General features: G+C 42.6%; 1 protein-coding gene across 5 annotated transcripts in view; it reads right to left on the bottom strand.

Annotated features, from left to right (window-relative positions):
- The window catches only part of DIP2C (disco interacting protein 2 homolog C), a 290,929-nt gene that overhangs the window by 176,954 nt on the left and 88,276 nt on the right, over window positions 1-25,699 (bottom strand). For 3 of the 5 annotated variants that reach the window (XM_042817358.1, XM_042817361.1, XM_042817362.1), the window contains exon 1: window positions 1,923-1,994. The exons of the other annotated variants lie outside the window; for them this stretch is intronic. In XM_042817358.1, the coding sequence (XP_042673292.1) occupies window positions 1,923-1,956 (34 nt within the window). In that variant the 5' untranslated portion in view covers window positions 1,957-1,994. Of the gene's footprint in view, window positions 1-1,922; window positions 1,995-25,699 lie in introns of those variants that run through there. 5 annotated transcript variants of the gene reach the window in all.

Below are 25,699 nucleotides of genomic sequence, written 5' to 3'. Positions count from 1 at the left end.
TCTACACACATACAACTTAACACAGCTAGCAGTACAATTCACTGTCAATTAAATTTATTGCATTGAGAAATCTTGAAAGTCCCTGCAGAACTCAGGTCTTAAACACAAACCAGTACGTATGGCATAACTTAGGACTGGCTGATGAGCATGTTTCTCAGTACCAACTGTTATAGCTATCTTCCATTTAGCTTCATTTGAAGTTTCACACAGATAGAAAAGTTGAAGGCAAGCTCTGTCCCTTACCTACAGTGTGTGGACTAGCATGCGGACAGACCCAGCTTTAGAAACCAGTGCTGCTTCCACATATTCTATGTCAACTCAGCATTTAATAACAACTGAATATCAATATTAAACAACAAAGACCATCCGCACACATGAACTGGACACCTAAAATTACATCTGCTGCACTTCTCAGATATTAGAGCTACCATGACTCCCAGTGCCGCAGACTAAAGGAACCTTTATGAATACGGATCAAAACCTGATGCATAATTTTACAGTCATGTTTGGAGTCATCGCTTGGTCAAGCAAATATACCCTCCTCTGTCACACTCCTGCTTTGGGAAAAGGTGACTTATCATGATGTGTGCACACTTTCAAGTGCATAAGTACCTTTTTCAATTTCAATAAAATCACGTATATAACGATTACACTGTTACGAGCACTGCAGTGCAGATCTAAATAACTCAGTCTGCCAAACTAGTGTTACTATGGAAACAAAAGTAATGTGCTGTGACCACATCTCTTACTGCATTACTTAAGACCATCTGGCTAAAACAAATATTTCTGTTGCATAGTGTTTGTTCTTAATTGTGTACTGATCATTTTCTATCTTTTTTTTTTAAATAAACAAATACATTCTGTTTCTATATGTTTATTTTTGTATTGTTATACTCTGCTTAAATTTTTGCTACGCTCAGTGTGATTTTACTTATATTCAGATAACCGATCTTAAAAACAGATCCATTGGTCCGTAGGTCAGTGATGACTAGGCTGTGTGCAGGTACACGCTCGAATCGCCCAGTTCTTCTAAACCATTCTTTTGATGAGGTACTTCTGCTCCTTCACTGCACGAAGAAGCATTTCACACCATTCGTTCTCCACTGGGAACGCAACCACGTCGAAAAGCGAAGCCTTGCTGTGAGCAACACGCTCTCAGCCCCCAAGCTCCAGTCTCCTGCTCCTGATTGCATTGAATGTGAAAAACACCTTTCAAGTGAGCTGGCACCTCCTCCAGAGCTCCCTTCCAGCAAGAGGCAGAGCACTTTCCAACTGTTTTGTAACGTAGAAGCATTTTTCAGACTAACAACTCAATCCCTAACAGCTTCCTGGATTTCTAACCGTAATACGTTTAATATTCCTATTCAGGATATGTCATCACAGATCCAGTTCTGATAAGAAAACAATACTTCTACAGCTAAGCACCAGACCATCAGCAATACCATCATGGAAATGTGAAAACCAGCTTTCCCATCAGTTTCTTAACTATAAATCAGTTTTTATTCCAGGGAAATCAGTAAGTTCATACAGTTGAACAAGAAAACAAGTTTACGTGCTTCTACAAAACTGCAGTATTCTGTTCTTACTCCATATGAACTGTATATTATACTCTCTTTTCTGATTACCCATTACAATGTTTAGGCATCCACAAAAAATGAGAAAAAACAAACACACCGTCAGCAATGCACACAGCTTGTTTCACCGTTTTAGCAAGCTCACAAAGCTCTATTTCCATAGATTTGCACCAAGATTTGCAAAGACAGGGTACAATCCTGGACTGCATTATCAGTTTGAGGACAGTAAAACAAACATATTTGTCTTCCAACGATGAAAGGAGCTAAACACTGTGTTACGACTAGGAAATATTAACAGCACAATGTTTCTCTTACCACCACAGTTTCTGACTATAGAATTTCACTCACTTTTTTGGGGCTCTTGGGTGGTCCTCAGCAACATGACTTGGAGAAGCAAATTTGTGGCATGGATTATGGAGGTGTGAAAAGTGCAGGCGTTAATACTGGTGAAATGACTGATATCTTCTTTAGGCAGCTTTGCATAAGGGCTATGACATCTGAAGTCAGGCAGGAGAAGAAGCTTTAGCCAACGAAGGAAAGGAGCCTTTCCATCAGCAGGAACCTGTGCTCCATCTGCACAGATGAGCACGAGCTTTAGTAAATGCACAGCAGCTTAAAGGATTCATGGACGATACTTTAAAAGAAAACTCAAAGCAATTAATCTTCTACTACATCTGTGTGCTTGTACTTCTATCTGCACATTTTATTTAACTATAATATCTTGGTATGCGGGAACAGGTAGAGCTTTAGATTGTATGAGATGTTGTATGCTGCTCCTGAAACTCCAGTAGAAAGTTAAGAATTCAGCAGGAGCTGCCACCATTTTATGAAATACATCCCTTGTGAAAGTATTGGTGTCCTAAATGATGTGCTTCAGAATGCCATCACCGGAGATGGAAGGAGGAGAGCAGCTCCGGGTACAGAGCGTCTGCAGATCCCCCAGCACAGCTCTTTTGGGGAATGCCTTTACTCAATTCCATCACTATTTCATTATTTTCTATGATGAAAATGAAAACTGGGAGAACAACACCCTTTTCAAGATGACAGATGTTAAGAAAGTGTAACTTTCCTACTTCATAACTACAATTCGGTATCAGATTGCCAACCACGTATCAGTCAAGCATTTCTCATCATTAAGAAATAAGTAATCACAGCAGGAAATGATTGAAGGAAATTGGCCTGTATGTCTCACAAAAGATCTATGTTACCATTTATAAGATGAATATAAGAAAGTGAGCATCAAAGTATGGCTGGAGCTCAAAGAAAACAGCTCAGGAGCAGAATGCGGTGTAACTGTGTACTGATTACAGAAGACCTTTACCTACAGCACAGCCTGTGCCACACACAGATCGTCCTTCTGTGGAAGCTTCTCACTGGGCTGCCAGGAAGCTGCTCAGCAAGGGACAGCTACAAGATGAGCTGCAGGCTAAGCAGAGCAAGCACGGAGATGCTCCAGCGCCCACATGCTGCTGGCTCTGGGGCACTGCTGGAGCTGCCCATGCAGAGCTGTTCTGGCCTCTCCTCTCTCTCACTTCCAAGTAAAATTGCTCCTCCATCACTGCTAACGAATGGTGGAGCTGCTGCCATCTGATGGCTTTGTGAAGAGACAGAAAATGGGATGGAGGAGCTCTTCCTACTGAAGGACGTTGTTGAAGTTATGTTTGGCTGACAGAACAAACAAAAAAGTTAAATAAATTCTGTTGCACAGATAATCAGAGGATAGATTAAGATAGCTAAGAGGCTCTTAATTCATAAGCTGGAGAAAATGTCCAGCAATTTTTATAGCCTTTGCAAGACCACACAAATACCCAGAATATCTCTTCCATTGATGACCAACACAGAAAATTAAGGGGTGTACACCATCAAGGTTGGAAGCTCCCACTAAATGCCTGCATCAGCCCCCTCCCCACCCAGAGCAGCTCTACGGCCAAACAGACTCACCCTAAAACTTGTGAGGGCAGATCCAATTTCTTCAGACTCAGATTACTTTATAGACTCCTCAACCCCATTAAAAAAAAGCTCTTCTAGCATACTGGAACGCAAATGTTACTGTATTTACAGTATGTTTTGGCATCCTTCCCAGGTAAAGTAATCAGTGTTATAACAAAATTCAGATCAGTTTTAATTTCTCCTCCTGACACTGCTTTGATGTCAGTCTGTGCATGAGCAGGTCTGGTATTTCAATCTATCAAGCGTTTAAGGAGGCCTCTTCAGTCTTGAGGACAATGACCACTATAGAACCATAGAGTGGCTCGGGTTGGAAGGGACCTAACAGACCATCAGTTCCAACCCCTCCTGCCACAGGCAGAGCTGCCACCCACTAAATCAGGCTGCCCACAGCCTCATCTAATGTGGCCTTAAACACCTCCAGGGATGGAGGGAAAGGGCATTCCTGGCTTGTCCGAGCAAAAAAGACACAATGAATATCCTATTTCACAGAGCTGGAGATGAGCATGAGACTGTGGGCCATGAGCCCTCTGTTCACATACAGCAGGGAGCTTCATCTTCCCTGGAGGTGACAGGGATAAATCTTCCAGCCTCTGCCACCTGCTCTGCTACCTCCAGCCCTGGCACTCTGACTCAAAGCACTTCCTCTGCTCTCAGCAGCAATCTTGCTTCAAATTCCCTGTGTTGATCGACAAATATTTCCAAAAAACACCACAACCAAACTGCCTTCAAGAGCACGCACCATGAAGCAATGAGCACACGCTTACGTGGATGAAAATGCTGACTGACTTTTGCATCTTTGCCCTCTCTTTTCCTCTTCTCCTCACTGCTGCTTCTCATTATCTAAATTTGGACTACCAGCCAGTCCAGACAGCATGCCTTTTTATATCTCTGAGACAAACTTACTTCTGTCCCACTTTCCATTTCCACTTACCTTTCTTCCCCTTTGTGTACTTCTCATGTTTACAGTACTGCCAACAGCTCAATAACTCAGTTTCCATCCATGTTTTTTGCTCGGGGTAAGGACAAACAACACAATGAAACTAAAGGAATGACTTGCTATGTGCAATTATGTTGAATTCAGCTTCCCTATTTCCATTTTCTTAGCTATATGTAAATAGCTGCAGATTCATAACACTGAAAATCAGCCCCAGTTCCATAGACCAGTACATGGAAGCTTCCTTATTTAATAACAAAGCAGGAACACCGATTTTCTAAGAAGCATATCTGTAATAAGTACAGCAAGTGCCCATTTAAGCAAATAAATGATACCCTAACTCAGAAGCCACCCCTTGGACCACCCATTACTGAAATAACATCTCTTTGGCACATAATGTTAATTCTTGTTAAGAATACTTCGAAATAGGAGAGGATTAACAAAAAGCTAAATCTTCAGTGCTTGACACATGCGAAAATCACCAAGGAAACTGCAGTTATTTGAGTCAAATAGCACAGTGCTTAGATTTAAGGAAAAAGCATGCATAGGATTCTTAGGGAGCTTTGGTTTGTTTGCATTAAGATGCAGCGTGTTCAAACCAATCTCTCCAACTTCTAAAATGCATTTATTAAATACTTAACATACTTAGCATACTTGTGCTCCTCCATGCATATAAAGATGACCCTACCATGTAGGTACTTAGGTAAATGGCTTGCAATGGCCTTCGTAAGCGCAGCTTCCTTCTCTGTGCTCAGTGTTTGGGTCATCCAAGGGGGAAAAAGAACAGCCAGGTTTGTCTGACTGACAGCCTGATCTACATACATCAGTATTTCACTGAATACAAATACGTTCTCTTTAAAATAAAACACATTTGTTCATTTTTTTTCCCCCTTTTCTTTAGAATAGAACATTTTCAAATTGGACTGAGAGTTTTGTCTCTTCAGGTCTACCCAACTGCTACTTTCCTGTGACTTCTTCACTGTTAGGCTGACAGTCTGTGTATTTTTAAAGGTACGTCATCACTATTGCAACCTTTGGTGCTTAAAAAAATTGTACACATGGCACTTTATGTATAAAAAAGAGAAAGTATCAAATGTCTGCCCTTAAACCTCCTAGTTAAATCCTGGAGGGACACACCCAGGGAGTGACTTTCTGGGAGCACGAAACACAATTTAGGTAATTACAGACATGTCCAAGTGTCCAGGGGCATCTATTTCTAACTGTTAACATTCCACAGAGCTGTTGCTTTATTACAAGCTTGAGCTCTGCAGCATCGTTACCAGTGCTACAGCAAGAACTATTTGGGATCATGAAATGCAGAGGCATTTTCACTTTGCTCAGAATGACTGAAGCGCCTCACAAGCCCTCATCTACACTCCATTAAAGCTCAACCAAAACTTTCACGTTATTTTTTGTTAGGTTTTGAGCAAATGACAACAAGAAATGCAGACACCTGCCCTTGGACCATCTCCGCTGCTGAAATACCTGCACGGCTCCAGGCACTAACAGCTGCAGCCCCTTGGTCCATCGGAAACAGAAGGGTCTGTATTTAAAGCACGCCCTGTTCCCAACAGACCGAGCAGAACCTGATGGCACAATGAATGGAAAGAATAATGGAAAGGAAGTGTCGTAGACTGACAAGAAGAAATGAAATTTAACTAAAGGTAATGGTGGGCCATATTTTTTAATACAAAGAAAACCCACACATTTCTTATTTTTTCCTGAGCTGTTCTAGGCCAAAATATCTTACTCAGTAATTGTAATTCACATACACTGTGAAATATTCATACGATCATCATTCTAGCATATAATGTTAAATGTGTCCATGTGGGTGTTTGTCTCAAAGTCTCACCTACTTTTAAAAGCAACCCTGCCCATTCATTTCTGCAAAGGAGATTAGTTATGGGGGAACAGCTGCCAGAGGGAAGGAGCGGCAGAGCGCTGTGCCTACAATAAACACACGGACACGCAAAATCAAAGAGGTCACAATAGTGAGGAATCGGATTTACTGATTAATGACTTCCAAAGTAATCTCTTTTTGATGGCTGACACTTCAGTGGACTGGTACTGCCTACAGAGAGACAGATCGAATGAGGCTGAGGGTTTCTGCATACTGGGCTGCAGAACTGGGGTCTCTGATGAAGACCCTGGGCCTGACTCCCAGGCAGATGGCACAGTGACTGTGCTCTGCTTGGACTTGGGACACCCATCTCCAAGCATGTGATATGGATGAAGGGGCAAATACTGCTGAATATCTATTACTAACAAGAAGAACAGCATAGAGTGCTCTCTGGGCAAGTTAACAGTCAGCCGCCTAAGTGGAGGCAGTAAGCCAGAGGGTAGCTCTGCTATTCTGAGACTGGAACCTTCCGAGACTCAGGAATGACAAATGTGAAGTTTTGAGTCCACCATGGAATAACCTTATACAACAATATGGAGTGAGGACTGCCCAGCTAGGAAGCAGCTTTGTAGAAGATGTGAGGCTTCTGGTGACACGAGGCAGCTGTGTGCTCTCGTGGCAAAGACAAATGACTGCACGTGGGCCGTGTTAGCAAGCATAGCCAGTAGCCTTACGGAAATTACTATTTCCCTCTATCCAGCATTTCTGCCAACACTTCTAGAGTGCTGTGCTCAGTCTCAAACAGGACTGCAAGATGAGTGTCACGGAAGGCTAGCTCAGTCTGATGTTTTAATCTGCTCAGCTTCACTGTATCAGTGCTATTCCAGTCTGCAGACTTGCATTGAGGAAAGGCAAATGCGGGATACTGATAAAAGACAGCATTTAGGAGAATCATTTATAAAACACAGGAATTCTTATTTTGATTTCTGCAACATGTATTTAATTTTTCAATCTGTTTGTATGGACAAATATTCTATTCAAACATTTCTGCAAAGCAAAACTGACTGGATGGTCTCTCCAACACAACATGTTGCACATCAGTCTGCTGACCAAGAGAAACTACACGGTATTTATGTGAGCAACCCTATAGCCAGGCACTCTAATCATAAAGATTAACCAGTCTTTGGAACAGATGCAATGAATTACTTCTGAGTTATTCCCAGGATTTAAACTGTGTACAAAACAATTACAAGTGGCAGGCGGGAAAGGCAAACAATGAAAATACTTTGTTCCTATGCAATTTCTGAATACTAAAATGGCCTCAATTCTATTAATTAGATGTCCACAGTAATTCCTTCATGCAAACTGATTCACAGCACTGTTGCCAATTCCTTCAGCCACAAATTGGTCATTCACACCAAACAGCAGCATTGTGTTTATTTTGGCCAACCTACCAGGACCAGAAGCCCAGGCTAACATTCCCTAACACTGATGATAAGAAAGCTACAACCTTATTTTACATTTTGCAATATTGTCAGTCAGCATTAAAAAATAATCTTAGCTCAAACAATGAGAAGAATATATAACATACACAAATTCCTCCTCTCTTCCTTCTTTTTGCATGTCAAATTGTCAAATATTTCTCCACATCTTGAGGACTACTGGTTTGCAAGAGGAGAGACTTAGACTTGAGTACAAAGAATTAAAGCTAAAAGAAAAAGGGCCAAACTCCACACCTGCTGAAGTCACCAGACCACTCCAAGTCAAATCAGAAAGGTTGACAACATGGCAGTTACACAAAAAGACCCTCCCTGACATGCCTTGCACTCACACCTCGAATCGATCCTTCTGTTACCCACTGATCTATAACTGTCTAATGGCACAGTGCCAGTACATACAGTATATGAAGGGAAGGGAAACAATTTTCTGTGGGTCACTGAGAATTTTGCCGAAATGTCACAGTCAGTGCTCTGTCATAGTCAGTTGTGCAAGAAGAAAGCAAATGGTGCTCATTAACGATGAAAAAGAAAAACCATCCTACACAAAGAACACAAATAATGCATTTAAAAGTTGGTTTTCCAGCTCTAGTTTAAACATACAGTTAAAACTGTGTTTCTCTATAAGAGTGAAAATATACATTAGTACAGGATTTGCTGCATTGCAAGGAAGAAACGACAATGAAAGCAAAACAGGAAAACTTACATTTCTCATAGGCAGGGCAAGTTCTCAGGAAGTTCATTCACATATGGGTGGTCTACACCATGGTTTACCATCCCATGGCATATGTCTAATCCTTACACGTAATAAATAAAATGGAATTAAATGAAGACTATCCCTAGTGCCTCCTAAAATGGATGGTAAAACCTCCCTTGAGACTGGGCAGGATGAAGCCTTTTTTTGATCCAGGAGAGGCAGATAGAAAACTACTAAAACCAGTTCAAAACCCTTTTTGTGCACGAACTTTCTGTACAATCTTAAGAAAGTCACATAATGTCTCCTTTGTGTTTTGCTACATCTGTGAATAATGGCATTTTTCCACTACCTATTACCTTAGTTCCATTACAACAGTAATTACATTATCACTTGCAAACTGTTCATGTGCTACAGAGACATGGGTCAAAAAGGCATTGTCAAGGGGGATGGCTGATGCATTCAGAACGAAGGAAGCCACCTCCTTCCTCCAGTAAATAGTCATAATCACCAGTTAAGCAGCCATCCCAACTTCTGCCCAAATGCCACTCTGAACAGTAACGAAGAAATGCTGAGCAAGGCAAACAAGTTGGTATTAGAATAAAAGAGTTGTAAAAATTTGTGACTGATATTGGAAAAGTGCACTGAAGCAAACTCTGGCTCCGGCCCCTCCAGTGCATTCACCACTGCCAGGAACACAAAGCAGTAATTACAGCTACCCCGTGCATGCTACACCCACACACTTACACCTTCTATTTTCTGTATTCACAAACTGAAGCTGTATTCACAAACCTTCCTGCAGCTGGAATCTCCCCCAAAAGCCAGAGAGCCAAAACCACACATCACTCAGCGAGCATCCAGAGCCCCTGCAGTAGACAGTGGAGCTGATGCTGCCTGGGCCCCATCTCTTTGGGGCTTGGCCGGTGCTGGTACACGATGCCTCCAAGGACCTGGCTTCAGGGAGAAACCTTGTTCCTGAAAATCCAGCACCGTGTGAGAAGACTGCATGTTACCTCAAGATTACCTCAAGATGCAGCAAGATTGCAAAAAGACAAATCACTTGGTATGCTGGGGCAGCAATGCAGTGTGCTGCAGGCACAGCCATTTCATGTCATGTGAGGGGATGGAGGTCAGGGAGCACTGAGGCTCTCTGACCAGAGATCCCTGAGGTGGTGACAATGGGCTGCCGCAGTCCCACTCAGATTGACTTCATTATGAAATACCAGTTATGAAATACCACAGCACCACACACTAGAAAGAAGTATTCAGCGACAAAAGGATACACTCCCACAGCCCTGAAGGGCTGCTCACAGACCTGGGTTTTGTACCACGCTGTACCACACCTAGCACAGAATCACAGTTCCTCTGTGATTCCCCAATTCAAAGAGCAGTTTTTTTTTTCTCACAGAATCACAGAATCACCCGGGTTGGAAGGGACCTCAAGGATCATGTAGTTCCAACCCCCCTGCCTAGCAGTGCCACCAAACATACACATTCAGATCAGGTTGCCCAGGACCCCGTCCAACCTGGCAGTTCTTTCAGTGTTACCAAGAACGTTACACAGATGACACCAGTCCACCTTCCCCTGCTGTAACTCGCAGCCCTGCAGCTGGCCCATCACTGAGCAGGTAAAGCTTCCAAACCCTTCTGAGTCCCCTTCCCAAACACAAAACTCACAGCTTGGAGCTCCCCTGACCTGGAAATCTGCTTCAAGTGCAGGCAGTAGAGTATCTGCTTAAAGCCAGAAATTACAGGAGACAAATGTAGTATTTCCCTGTCTGGGATTACGAGTGCAAATTGCTGTTTTGCATGTATACATTCATAGCTGGAATCGATGCAACTGCAGCAGGTGTCACAGGAGCACTCCAATATCTAGACATAATCCCAGACATTTCTGATTAATAAGGGCATCTGGTACTGCTCAATTCTACATCCCTTTCCTGAAAATTGGCGTGTGAGATGAAGAAGCCAGGAACACATGCTCTATAAGTGGTATTGCTAATGGCTCTGAGAAATGCTTCTGTCTGGGAAGAACAACAATGGATGTCTGCAAGATCTCAAGCATCTATTATCACGGAAATAAGTAGTTTCTGTTGTCAGATTCTACAGGAATAACATGTTTTAAAGGGGAAGTTATTTCAAAAGAACGGAGCAGCTCAAGGATTAGGAAAAAGAAAATTCCAGAAAAAATAAATATCCCACTTCTGTGAGTAAAAAAAAAAAAAAAAAAAAAAAAATCACATTTCATTGCAACAGCACCTGCAGTGTTTAAATTCAGTATTATATTCAGAAATTTGGTTTTTTGCCCTTCACGTTGCAGCGGACGTCATAGCTGGTATCAAGGTATCCTACTCTGCAGGAGACATAAGCATTAAGAGGCTCCAAGATGGGTTAGAGAAAAAATGCAGAACCAATGAGTAGGAGAACAAAAGCATTGATGACAATCAGTACCAGTACTGGGGTAGCACTGTCTTGGCTAATCAGTATTAGCATATTTACAAAGTTAATTGGCGCACGACCTTATGTAATATATGATGCACTATGACATTCTAAGGTTCCTGGATTCAGCATCACATCACATAAAATAACAATGACCTAAAATAAAAATCTATCTCTGACATTCCTAAGTGTGACCACAAGCGTAAATTTATTTCCTACACTTCAAGCTCCGCAGAGAAATTGCTTCAATTTTCTCAGTTAAGCAGAAAGCAAAGAATTAGTACCAAACATTGGGAGATCAATTTTCATGGACCCTATTGCTTGAACATTTAAATGCCAAATACTGCAGACAATTAGTCTAGACTGGAGTATTGGAGAGGGGCGAAAATTAGGTTAACAAATACTCCATAATATTACCTGAATCATAAGGAGCAGGCTTCCTACAAAGCTGACTTTGAATCTACCCATTATACAAAACAGGTGCAAAGAGTGCGTGGGAGAGGTGAATCCATCCCTCCCCTAAATGGCAGTATAAAATAAAATTAGGATATAAAATTTGGGGGTGTCTCACGGGGCAGTTTTTAATTATATACTTAGCAGCGTCTTTGCATATAATCATCACCTCAGCCTCCTCGTTTGCATGTATATATTCTTTTGTGCCATGATCAACGAACAAAGGTTAAATCCTACTGAAATTCTATTCAGCAGTGAAAATTGAAAACAGCTATTTTGAGGCTTCTGGCTTTTTTGTATTTTTCAACTGTCTGCATAATCTGCTTAAAATTCTGGTTACTTATTAAATCATATATTCACAGTGTGACACATAGACAATTGCAGAACACAGGTGAATAAGCAAAGTTTTACAGAAGAATGTAAATAGCTTCCTTACAATGGGTCCATTCCATGACACAGGGAGACAAGAAATGTCCTGCTGACACTGGCTGCCTTCAGGAGCTCTCCCAGATCTGCACAGCTCTGCTCTGCTCCTTCGCATTGATCTGGTTTGCAAGGAAGGGACTGGTATTGCTGTCTAGTCCCTTGCTGCAGAAACACAGAGCAGGCTCTCTTTCTGTGTGGACAGCCCTGGGTTGGCACCCAGCCTCAATGTTCAGAGCTAAGAAGGCTGAGACTATTCCTGCACAGGGCAATCGTTCATCACCACATCTCCGCTACAGAAAAGCGTTGTTTTGTGGGTTTTTCCTCCTTCCTTGCTGAGCAGCCCGCTAAGGCCAAGAAGGATTGCTCAGGCTGGGAAGGCTTCCACGTTCCCTTGGTGTTTCTAAAGCTTCACAGGGATGAAGTTCTCAGTACATGGGCTGTTCTCACCTGTAACCCTGAGCCGAAGTTGAATCGGGAAATAAATGTGTTATGGGGAAATACAGGTATTCTAACAGAAGGCTGGATGTTATTTTTTACTTTGATTGTTTTTCTTGTAAAAGATGATGTGTGAATGAGCTCCTGTGATTTCCAAAGCACAGTCCAGACACCTCACAGGTCAACACCTTGCAGCTGGACGTGAGCTCGGCTTTCATCGCTGCATGAAAGAGAAGAGCAGTAACCCAGCTTCTGCTAGGAGCTTCACATCACTGCTTTTCTGTTGCAGTTAAACCCGCATATTCACTCCATCTGAGGCCACACCACCCATGACAGCACGCTGAGGACTGACACATACCGATGGGGAAAAGCCATCACACAGAAATAATTATTTTCCTGTCCTAGTTTTGTACATCTCCCACAACACCCGTGCATTAATTTAACAAGCTCCAGGGGAATGGGGGAATAAGCTTTGAACTCGGACGCTCATCTCTGCACAAAACAGTTCACACCAGGGCTCAGTCCCAGTGGTCCCACCAGAACTGCAGCCCAGGAGAAGCCAGCCCAGCAACCACAACTCAGAGATAAGCAGCAAAATGGCTTCAGAGCAGTACCCTAAAACATATAAAGCAGTGTCTCTCTTACACCAGGCAAGACTGATTATGTGACATCCTTTATAGGCTCCCAAACACTGCCAACTCAGAACTGATTGAGGAAATTTCTAACTGAACTATCAACAGGGCTATCGAGGACACAGGCAATGCTTCCACTGACTTCAGATGCACAAAACGTGAAGTTTGATTTAGGCAATAATTTCTTCTTGTTTCTTTCTTTGTCTAAATAGAGGCTGGCAGGATCTGATTATGCGCATAACATTCTAGAATCAGACCTGGAGAGGTAAACTAAGGTATAAACGAAGCACTGCAAGGCACATGGTAAGGAAACAGCTCAGTAGTTCTTCACATTAATGAAACACTGGCATTTCCGGAGCACTCGCAGCTGATCCATGTGACATAGCACCAATGAAAAGATCATGGTTCGAACAAGCTGCTGACATACAGATGCCACACTCACAGTGCTGAGAGCACTAGGAAATATTTAGAGGTTCATCTAACTGCATGTACCATCCCAGCCTCCCAAACTGCCATCTCAACCTCACAAACTGCGTCCATCGCCAACTGCTGGAGAAAACCTCTTCCAGCTAATGACAGAACTGTAAAGCAGTGCCTGCAGATGGCTGGCTCAGATCTAGTTCCTGGGCTAGTAAACACTTTTCGATAAAGAAAAATTCTACCGGTTTAAGTCAGTTTAATCTGCAGCCCAGCAGGAATTTTCTGTTACTGAAAAGATGCCATTTTAGGTCCTGCCTCCAACATTGTGATGCTCTGGAATAGCGGAATGAAAATATTCTCTGTCACAACAAGCTCACAATCTTTAAGATCAGTTGTGAGCACACTGACAGGCCATAGTTAGTTTCAAGGAAATGAAACGAGACCTAACTACCACATGCTTACTCATAACACATTAAAAACCATTATAAGAAAGTTGGAGGGGCTTCCCTTACTTTGAGGCATCATAAACCCATTTTTAAACTTCCAGAGGCCAATTCTCTCTAGGTCATTAATGCACATTGAAAGGATTAAAGGGAATTTTTTCTAAGTTCAGTGTTCTGTAACACTTCTCTGAAGTTGCTATAAAGCCTTGTGTTCTTTAATAGTGGCAAGTAACAGTATTCAAATTAGGTCAATCTTCCATTGTACTGCTTGCTTTCAAAATCTTTTGTTTTTCTGTAGCATTTCACCACATTTCTTCACAGTACCACCTCATACTGATGCAGAAATTAGAGCTCTCATAAGGTCTTCTTTCAGTCAGGTTTTACCAACTGCCTTTTTTTAGAAACTGTTCCTTTCTCCTCCCTTGTCTGGGAATTTCCACGCCCTACTGGCCATAAAACTAAGATATGCCAAATCCCCAAAGGTTTGCAACCTTTCCAATCACCAGAACTAAAACGTCAAAATAAATAAGTTTTATCCTTAAAGAATACTGTTTAGCCTGCCAAAAACTGCATATTAGGAAAAGCAGTTCTTTATAAGCTGCAGTCACATAGTTTTCTGAAGTACCAACTCACTCTGTGACATATGATACACCGTAAAAATGGAAAAATAAAGGAGTTTGAGCCAGATCAGGAGTTAAAATAATGAAGATTTAATATTAGGAGTATTTGACCGTTTTGATGACTTCATATATGACTTAAAATAATGTCTTTTCTAACAGATTACTTTTCTAACTCTTGCTTATATTTATGTAGACTTAGAGAAACATTTAACAAGAAACGTTTGTTCTTCTACTAACACTGAGCATTTTATGATCACAAGCTTAGATTACAGTAGAGCTCTTGGCACACCAAATACTACCGCAGTTGTAAAAGCCTATTTTTCAAGAGGAAAAGACAGAGAAGCAACACAATAGTGCATGTTTGGAACAGACTCTGGCTAAAGCAAAGCAACCAGTGTGTCTCCAGCATGAATAAGCAAACTGTGCCTTGGGCTGCATCAGAAGGCCAACAGATCATGGGAAGATCCCCACTGACTCATCCACTTTGGCCACGTGAAATAGTGTGTCCGTTTCTAGGCCTCTCCCAGTTGAAGGGGAATGAGGAAGAAGGAAAGAGGGTCCAGAAGCTAATCAGAGCCTGGGGGCACGTGATCAGAAAACAGAAGCTGAGCTCTAGGCAAGGGAAGGTGAAGCAGATAGTGCCCCACAGCTATTCCAAAGATTTGTATGCAGGGATGCACAGAAATGGTATAACCCCTTTATAAACTAAAAGAGGAAAATGAAGATCTAAAAGCATCAGCAGGCCATAAGGACCAAGACAAAGAATTCTTGCTTGATGAAATCATTCAATTAATAAGACTAAGTCCATCTTAAGCACAGGAACAGACTGTCAACAGAATCTTCTCTTGGACTGGAAATGGCTGCAGCCATTTCTCCTACACTACAGCCCACTCCCTGTGAAGAGAATGGCAAAGCTCAGGTTTGTCAACAGAGCTATGGCTTAAGTTAGCTACAAGATACATCTGCACTTTCCAAAACCTAAAATGCTGCTGGGATTTCCACAGACAGTTAGTTGTTTCACAACACTAAAAGCACAACACTAAAAACACAAAACACACTAAAAGCTACAAAGTGGGTGAATTGATTGAAAAATATTATAGCATAAGAGAAAAATGTAGAGCATAATAGGAGATGCTTTATCATTTCCTGGTGGAAATCCTCTGGATAGATTGCTTCAGTGCAGGTTTAGTCTGTGTCAGATTTGCTGGGGATAAAGTGAGGATGTGTGGCATTGTGAGATGCAGTGCTCAGCTTCAGGCCCTCCTGTGCTCCTTCTTTAGAAAGGAGTTGGAGAGCAGGAATGAACAGCAGAGAAGAAAGCCAAGCAGGATGTAAAATAGGTGAGGCTCTCCTGCAATGCTCAACATTAATAGCTTCTTGGAAAGAAAGAAGAATATGAACAACATCCTATTTCTGTCACACTCTGCCAAGATACTATTTTGGACGAGGATGTTGGAGCATTTCATTTTACTCCACCAACTCCCTGTCCTCTTCTAAGGAACATTTCCACCATATGGAGAAGTTGTCACTCACAGAATCACAGAAAAAAGCGATCTGGATATTCAGTCAACTGCTGTTTTCAGGCACGGTGAAATCCACAATCTCAGAAACGGCTCGAGGTGGGCAGTGTGGGCAGGGCTTCACCTGCAGTTCCAGTGGTGCTCTGGATCCTCAAAAGAGCAGCTGAAACTGATTCAAAACCTTCAACTGCAAAACTGTGTGGCCCATCCACATTTAAATACCAAGGATCTGATTTTTAAAATTACTGTATCTGCATATAGACAGTCTCTCACCATAAGGAGGTCTACAGGTGCTCAGCAACATCTGAAAAAGAAATCATGGAGCAGATAAAAACCCACCCCGAAGGCAGCGTGCCAGGCTGCTGCATTACTGAAGTACTGCCTCTGTTTCTCATCCTGCCTCTCTTAAAATAAACAAATGCTTCTCAATCCTTCTTCCCCTTGACCAGTTACCAGTATTTTCCTGTTGGTGACTGGAAAGGCACGTGGGCACATCTCCTGCCTTCCAGCATCACTTCTGTGGCTCAGGGTTTGCTATGCAGCACTCTTTGAAGGCTCACAGAACAGCTCCCGCTGCCTTCAGACTTCGCCTCCATGTTCAGATGAAACTCAGCTACAGTGCATTGCAGCACACAACCATTACATGACTAGCAAATCTATTTCACATGGTATAGGTACTCAAACGCACCGCAGAACATGGAGAGGCAAAGGCCAAAGGATCAAACGTTCCAGAAAGGCAGAAGTATACAAAGTTTACCTAGCTCTAAGTAAAATTTAACTCTCTGCATAAAGCACACATGGGAAAAAAAAGTCACAGAGATTGAAGCTTGATCGAAAGCTCAGTGATGAAGTAGATGCCCCATGCAGCCACGCTTCACTGTCTTGAGTGCAGAAAAATACCCTCAAGGTTTGTGCTTCTTCCTCCTCACGATGACAGAATTTTATTTCAATGCTCTTTTATCACTTCAGAAAATAGCAAGTGTCAAAAAATGCACAGTGTCAGGAAACTAATTATAACTTGTACCTATGTAAAAAAAACAGAAATAGATCTCTAATAACTGAAGGCATTCAAAGAGGCAGCTTTTCTTGTCATTTCTACCCTAAATCAGATCGTGTCGCAGCTGAGATTAATATTTTTGGTATCCAAATGGAAACAAATACCTATTAAAAGCGTGTGACGGCCTCAGGCTTTATAAATAACCATGTCACCTCTCAGCCAGTTGCAGCGTTGACTACCGATTCGGAATGCTAAATTATTCCATCAAAAGTCACGTGTTCGCAGGAGCACTGCAACGGGAACACTGAGGTGAAGTGAAGGTTAAACAGCCACCAGTAACTTCTACAGGAAGATGGCTGTGTGACCTTGCAGCTCTGATGTGCTCTAACTGAGGGAAGCGCTGGCTGTAAGTTATCAGATGTTGCTGATCTCACAGGAGATTTTTGTCAGTGGGACCCAAAGCATTTCACGTTTACAAGGCTGGCTAGGGAAGGCAACAGTTTGCATACAAATGCGTGATACTCTCAAAAGGTGTGGTACCTTTAATTTTTTTTTATCACCATTTAATACATTTTGCCACCCAAATTACTTTTTCATGCTCAGCTGATATGGAACTCTTCCCTTCACTGAAGCCTTAATGCACCCAGCTGTTAAAAACACTTGCTAAGAATATTTTCACTAGAAGCCATGCAGCTGCTTTGCACTATTTCCCTAAAAAAACCCAACTTTTTGAAAGAGTGATTTTCCCAGTGTGAATTGATTGATATTCCAGCTTGCTTTACTATCTCGAAGTTTGCCTGCTATTTCCTCCCCATAACAGTAACACCAAAATGCACAATCCCAGCACGAAGGTGACCTGTGCTGATGGGAGGAGGCAGATCGGAGCTGCTGCATGCTGTTTCTCACTGCTCACATTTGGGTGCCGGAAAGGAAGCTCTGGGAAGCTGTGTCCTGCAGAAAGCTGAAGGGATGAGGCCAGGACACTTCATAGTGAGATTTTCTCAGATTTAACAGTACGTATCCATCCCTGACTTCCTAGGAGTTACTGTATAGTTAAGACTGCCTGCAGCGTCTGGCAACAGGCTCACCTCCCTTCCCCTTCCTTCCTGTCCTGTCATCCTGCCCAGGCAGTCGGTCTGTCCTTCCCATCCACACCTCTGACCACATCCAAACTCAGGCACTATTTCAGAGCTAGCCTGAACAGTTGGGGAAACGTTTTTCACAATGGCAGCTGCTACCAATGGAAATTTTGTGGTAGCCAAAATTAAAGGAAGCTCCACTATAGCTTCAGATGGTATTTCCATTAAGGTTTATTACCTCTAGTTTATACAATGTCCTTAAAAATATTAAAAACACTGAAATGTCTCTGATTTTCTTTTAAAGCCAACAGAAGCATGTAACACTAACTAAAAACAAGCTCCTTAACCAAAACGACCCTTCGAACAGCTCATTATAATTTGACAACCGCTTGGTTTTCATTCAAATCAACATTTATTACCTTAGAACATATTGCAATGCAGCTGGGGATGACCTACACTTACATTCTCTCAGCCTGATTTGCTTTCTGAACTCTTAGAAATGGGAGCTGCTAAGGACCTAAAAATGTTATTATTTTTCCTACAGCAAGATGATCTTCAGATTGCTCCAACCTTAAAAAATGCTGCCAGAGTTGGTTCCACCCATTAGCAGTTGTCAGCAGGTTGTCTTTGCTTAACTGGCAGCCTCACTCAGCTGCACTCAGCAGCACCTCCCTGGAAAGGCAGTTTGCAAACCTTCCTGAGAAATAAATGAACACAGTGGCGATCACAACATGCACTAAGAACTGAAATGTCACCTGCTCACAAAACATCAGAATTCATCATCTTGGTCTTCTTTAGCAACTCCTGCTGCTAGCTATGTACTTGTATTGGCAAGAACTATCAAATCAGCATCCCGAGCCAGCAGAACTGTGCATGAAATACATAAATAAAATTAAAATGTTACAAAATAAAAACCAGTCAAGTTATTTCTCAAGCATAGCACCATTTCTAAGCAGATTCTAAGCAGATCACACGTAATGTGACACAGCAGATCTCAATAAGCCACAGCAGAAAACAGCTCTTTGGAAAGAGAAAGAAATCCCACAGCCTCCGCCTTACCTCCTGGGTTACTTATTTCCTATCCAGCACAAAAAGCTCATTTCTTATCCTGTGACAGAAAGGTAACGGAAAACTTATGGTGATTTTTTTTTTTTTTTTTAATTAATTTCAAAATTGAACTTGCATTGAAATGAGGGGAGGAACGTGCTGTGCCAGAGCTTTCCCTGCCTGCTGCCCACACCAGAAGGACAGCTGTGCACAGACACAGCCAGGCCCGCTCAGCGCCCCTCATTTTGTGAAGGATGAATTGGGGGCAATGGGATTCCACAGCTAAACCAGGGTCTGCTGTTAGTGTTTGCTAACGCTTACAATAAGGAGAAAAAGCAACCTAGCAGGCAGCACAGCAGAGTTGCAGCTCCATCCAGAAGCACATGAGCTGCAGTCCCTCACGCTTCATATCCACAATTTCTGTACAGAAACAGTGTCTGCAGACGAATGCTGGTTGCCAAAAATGTGACAGATTCAAACAGACAGGCTCTCATAATTACCAGAGAAAGCTGTATACAAAGGAGGAAAGTGAACTATGCTCTTGATGTAACAGAAAAAAAAACATCAAGCAGCATATATGAAAACAAGACAAAGGAAGCTGTTGTTGAAATGAGTATTGCCAGCTCCCAAAACATTGGATTTTCTCTTTCCTCTCAAGCTTCAGGCATGTAACTGAATACTATTTTCTGCAAAGATAAATAAAAACCAATCTGCATTTCATTGGCCATTTGGGAGAAAAAATAAAAATTTGCTCTTCCCCCACACCCAGGAACCTACAGAACAACTCAATGCCCTCAGGAAAGTACCTGAAAAAGCGCTGTGCAGTTACAGAGGACATGGAGTTCCCTGCTCCACAGCACCTGGGCACCACAGCAGTACCAATCAACCAAAAAAGTCACCATCTGTTACAGCCAGCTGCCCCAAATCAGGATGTGGGGCTGTTTTGCTGCTGCCATAAAGCATCAGAGCTGTGGGTCAGCATAGGGGCTGCATTTGGACCTTGGTTCTCCCGGAAGAGCCACCTGTATACCAATGGCACTGAAGGGCTGGAGCTCGGTGCTCCTTCAGGCCCCTTCCAACCTAAGCCATTCCACAATTACTTCCCATGGCCTTTCCTCTGCAGAACGTCTGGGGCCCTATAAGCAGCAAGGAGGGCTTAGGACTCCTCAGACGCACTGTCCTGCCATTGGACAGCATCTGCTGATCTCACGCTGATTGCTGGTTTCTCTACTGATTTGAGGAAAATGACTTTTTCACTTCTCAGTTCTGGCCAGCATAAATCATTAACAAGAGCAATGTGTTTATCTTCTGACCTCGCCTGACTTTACTTTTCTTTATTTGGAGATTACTCCTTGAAGTGACTCGGAACACAACAGCTGCCACTTAGCACCCTCATCAACAGCAGAAAGCAATCATGTGGCTGATCTGTGGGGCAGTTGTCTATTTTATTTCAGGTTTGTAATCATAATTTTGGAGAGAAGAGCATTCTAGACAATAGATACACACAGGGGTTTTGTGGGCATTTTTTGTTATAAATAACGCACCTGAAATTACCAGTACAAAAACCACACTGCCATGCCAAAAAGGAAGAACCACTGGGATTCTTAAACCGATAATGTGTTAATAAAAGAAAGCGGATCACGATGGCCACTCGTGCTGTTACCTGTGAGAGCCATCAGGGCACGGCCTCCTGCCTGCCTCACTGCGTCGCACGCCGGCGGAGAGCCCCACGCCACAGGCTGCCAGCAGCCAGCCAGCCACGCCAACACGCACACACATTAACCACAGCCATTTCCTTTTCTTGACAGAAATCCCTCCCTGGGAATTTGCTCTACGCTAATGCCTATAACTGGTTTGTAATGGCGCGGACAACGCAGAAATGAAACAAGTTTATCAGAATAAAAAAATAATTCTGAAGTCAAACAATGCTTTGAAGATGCGTTAGGAGAAAGTAAGAATTGTGCAAACACGGCTCTGAGCTTTTCCTTACAGGTCAAAGTAATGCACGCTGCAGGTTCAAATACTTGCACATCCATCTGTAAGGGCCACAGAATTTGGAAAGCTTTGGACATAATGCCTAAGAACAGAAAATATTTCACACTGATTACATCACATATTGCTCAGGCTCTGTGTCTTGGCCCTGAAATACCACATGTGAGGGACAGGGACAATTTCTGACTCTACGAACTTCCACACTTGTAGAGTGAACGAAATGCGTGCCATTTGCTCAGAGCATACAGTGGTTAATAGCACTAAACACACTGCCTTGCTACATTCACACAGCATTAAAGGCTGACTTGGTATTTTAATATTTGAAGGGTATGTTTATTAGGTTGCGTTGTAAAAATATTTTGGCACATATATGGCAGAATTTTGAGATGCAATGTATAACACTGATGTAACAAGACTGAAACAGAAATCAACCTGGCACAGTCTTCTTTCCACCATGTCAAGAAGAAACTCAACCACGATGTCTTTGCTGATCTCTGAATTAAAGGAGGGGTTTCAAATGTTCTTTCTTTCTAAAGTTAAAGAAAAAAAAATCCGATTTTCTGTGCCAGCTTCCCAATGTACTGTTTGGATGCATCTCCCATTTATCTTCTTCGACCCACAGCCACATACAGCACACAGAAGAGTATAAGGTATACATCACTGCAGAATGTAAAGAAACTGTGTTCCAACACTGGAAATGGAGCTTTTAGGGTTTCTCTGATTCTGATGGTTTCAGCTCTGCAGAGTTTTCCATCTCTCTGTTCTTTGATTCAGCCTATAGATGCTGGTGTGGGAGGCACTATCTATTAGATGGAGATTTTTCTCCAGATTGCAGCCAAAAAAAGATGACAAGGAAATAGAAAAAAAGCAAGCGAGAAAGAAAATTTCATGTAAATAGCCTCAAAAGATTTGATTTACAAAGGAAGAAACCTGCCAACCACAAACTAAATCACACTTTATTTATTCTGAAACAGAATTAAAATGAATAGCATCATTAAGTGCATCTGCTAAGAAATTAGCCAGCATCTGTACAGTCTGAACTTCTGCTCGGGAAGCTCCTCTTGCCCGTGCCTTGTCTATCCTGCCTGTGAAACAGATGCAGTATGGTCCTTCCTTTCAGACTGCTGAAGAAAACTGAGGTTAGAGGGAGAAAGGCACTGAAAAGGGTTCCCCACAAGAAAAGCTATGATTTGTGTACTCAAAAGGGGAATGAAGGTGTTCAACAAATGACTCATGTGCGTGTGTGTGTGCATGTATGAGAAAAAGCTCACCACTTCAAAAATCAACAGTAAACAAATCACTCCCCTTATATGACATTTCTGGGACTGCCAAGCAAGTCCTCAGATCCTAATAAAATTATGTAATAGTTGAGGCTGGAACGAAACACAGCAATAGCTGAACCACAGTACAGATTGGGTCCAAGGCTATTAGCTAACAAAAAACTCACCACGTTTGTAAGAACAAACAGAACCCATGTTAAATTTAACTTAGTCTTAAAAGCTGGTACTATAAACCCCAAATAAAGTGAAAGGAACACAAACCTACTCCCAAACTGCTAGGCAGAGAGGGAGAGTAGGGGTTATCTCTGTCTTATTCAGTTACTTGGGAACCACATAAACAACCCCTAATGCTTTTGGGTTTTGGAGTTGCATGAGACAAGTGCAGCACAAGGGAATGATGGAGGCAGCTTTGAGCAGCAGAGGAACAGCAGCCTGTGACTGCTCTGTGACTGTGAGATTCTGAGACAAAACCAAGGACAAATAAGGACATCTTCAACAGAAAAGGAAGAATTATTTTAAAACGGAGATTTGAAATTTAAGTTAAAAGTGCGGGCAGACAGAAGGCTAGAGTGCATTTCTTTTAAGACTCCGGAGACCCAAAAGGAACAACCGAAATCTGCTTCATAGATGTCAGAACAAGAACTGGGTCTCAACCCATGAATGACCCCAGAAACCTCTGATGTTACTCAGCAAAGGTTTATTTAAGTTCCTCTTTGACTAAAGAAGCTTGCCCGTCATCAAGGGGTTAACTCCTTCTGCTCATCTTCCTCCTCTACTCCAACTCCCACACAAGACCAAACCAATTTCATAAATGAGAGCTGTCCTCCTACATAAGATATATATTAATGAAGTCATTTCTCCAGGATCACAGCTACATCTATACTATCACACCAAGCCGTGCCAGGGACTGCTAACAATACCATCAGCATCTGGTGCCTCCTGCCTGATACACAGCCACCGTGGAACAGAGGCAGCAATGCACGGCTCCCACAGGTCAGCTTCTCCCCAGCTGTGGATGTGCACGGCGGTCTGCGATGCCTGCAGGGACCATTTGCTGTTACACCCATGGTCCATTGCGATCAGCCTGGTAGCATTAACTACTCCATGAATTTAACTCTGGGCCATATAAGTCCAAATCACATAATCCGTTATTTAAAAAGGACTTCATGAAGGCAGCATGCATGCTGTAAGGACGTTTGCCTTGTAGAGATGGCCCAAGAAGGCAGAACCCGAGATACAGCACAGGCATCCCAAAATGCCTCCAAAATTGTAATACATGCTTTCTTCTGCACCCCAAAACGCTTTGCTGCAGATAGGAAAGGTCAGATCTACCATTAGATATGTTGAGGGGTTAGATCCTATTATTAGATCCATATATATGTCAACTGGCAGGACAGGTGTGCTGTGGGCACTGTTCGCCTCTCTGGAGAATGCTCCACATCATTCAACAGGCAGAATCCAAACACGCATCATTTCTAGGTCTCATCCACCTCCTGCCATCGGATACGACTACAGAAGGTGATTTACTGCTGTAATCATTTTCCTTAAGACTTGAAGCAAAGAACAGAAGGGAGGCCGCACACACAGGAGACTTCAGGCACAAAGGACAAAGGCGCAGAGCCCTGGTGCGGCCCACACCTCCCTCCCTGGGGTCTGACTTGCAAGGCACTGGTGGAAGCACAGTCAGAGGAGGGCAGGCATTGCTGGAGCTCAGCACACTTTGGCTGGCATTGCCACCACGTACAGCAGTGGCCTGTGCTTTGTCCGGCTGCTTTAAGGGAGGTGGAAAACCCTCCCACTGTGATTAGATTCACTGCTGAAAACACAGCTCTCGAGACAGAGAACACTTAATTACCAGAATCTACTCTGCTGTTTTTAAGTATCATACCAAACGTGCTTTAACACCTTTTCCTTGGGACTATGCAGCGTAAAAGGGAGCAGTATGTGACATATTTTTGGATCAGAATATTCGATCAAGGCACACAGATAATAAAAATGTTAACTGGGAGGAAAGATGACTTGAAAAAATATGCTCTAAAATCAGACTCAGGGTGAAATGGAGTTTTCATCTTCCAGATGACCAGTATAACACTAAGTGACTTAACTCATCTGACAAGATGGATTACAGCTGGCCCTTATCTCTTGGCCTGCTTAGCAACATAAAAGGGAAAAAAAAAACCCAACAATGCATTAATTGACAGTGAAGAACGTTTTTCTTCCTAATGGTTTCCAGCCAGAATTTTTGAGCATGAGCCATTTGCCAAATAATGGCTAGCATTTGTGTACACATTACTTTCTTTCATGTCACAAGGAAGTGTAATTTTTCTTTGAAAATGTACTCGTTAAGGAAGCAAAACCCTTCCCCCTCTGCAGAAGCCTTTGCACCCCATTCATAAATGTGACACAGTATAATCACTTCTAAGAGTCTGGAGGAACTGCGGATCCTTTGAAACTCCCACAGCAGAAGCATTTGGTTCTCTATGTTGCCCTCTATTATATCAGACCTACCCAGTATTTTAAGGTTGTTTGTAATGCAGTAACCACCACAGGCCTCGATCAGATAAGAGTTATTCTAGGAAAGTTATTCTAGGAAACAGAAATTTGAAGAAACTAATGATTATCCCAAATAATTGAAAGAAGCAAGCATCAATAATATAGTCATAATATTACATAGGTTGATTTTAAGCTCAGGAGTCATTTGGAAGTATTTGGTTTTTGACAAGCTTTTCGCTATGGTAGCATAGTTCTTTCAAGAAAAGGCTCTGCACAAAGGAAATCCCAAGTGACTGTGTGCTACCCTTTATCAGCCTGAGTGCACGGGGAGGATGGAGCTGCAGTGATGCTGGAGGATGAAATGCAGTGTGGGTAAATGAAAAGCAATAGGCACTGCTTGTCAAACCTGAAATTCTCCACTGACAGGCCCACCACGTTTGCATGGCACAGCTCAGCACCTTACTCTCACTGAAGACAGCAGTCAAATGGCCAATAACTCCATCACAGAGTGTACCCAAACCTGGGGATCCCAAACCTCAGCCCTCACCTTTGTGGTGAGTGCCACAAAACACTGCGGTCTGGGCCAGCTTCTAAGGCCTCCTGAGCTTCCAGGTGACAGCAAGGTAGCTAGGGAAACACACTCACTCCTGTCAGCAACTCTCTGAGATACTGAAAAGTTCATTTTCAAGAGTAATAAATGTATTTCATAACCGTCCCAAGGGAGCGCTGCCTCCTCGCTGAAGCTGCTGTACTTGGCAAGGAAGCAGTGTGACATTTCTTCCCCAAAGGCTCTGGAGCGATAAGGGGAAGCTGCAGTGAAATCAGTCTCTGCAGAGCAGGTGCTAGAAAGTGAGGTTTGGATTAAAAAGTCCAAAATTTAGAAATCCTGGAATTTAAATGTTCAATTATTTGGAACTGAACCAAGACTGATTCAC

The sequence above is a fragment of the Centrocercus urophasianus genome, unplaced genomic scaffold, assembly GCF_019232065.1.
Source record: "Centrocercus urophasianus isolate 14NV4802_14NV808 unplaced genomic scaffold, USGS_Curo_1.0 seq_16, whole genome shotgun sequence".
Classification (NCBI taxonomy): Eukaryota; Metazoa; Chordata; class Aves; order Galliformes; family Phasianidae; genus Centrocercus; species Centrocercus urophasianus.
This window is presented reverse-complemented; position numbering and strand designations above follow the sequence as displayed.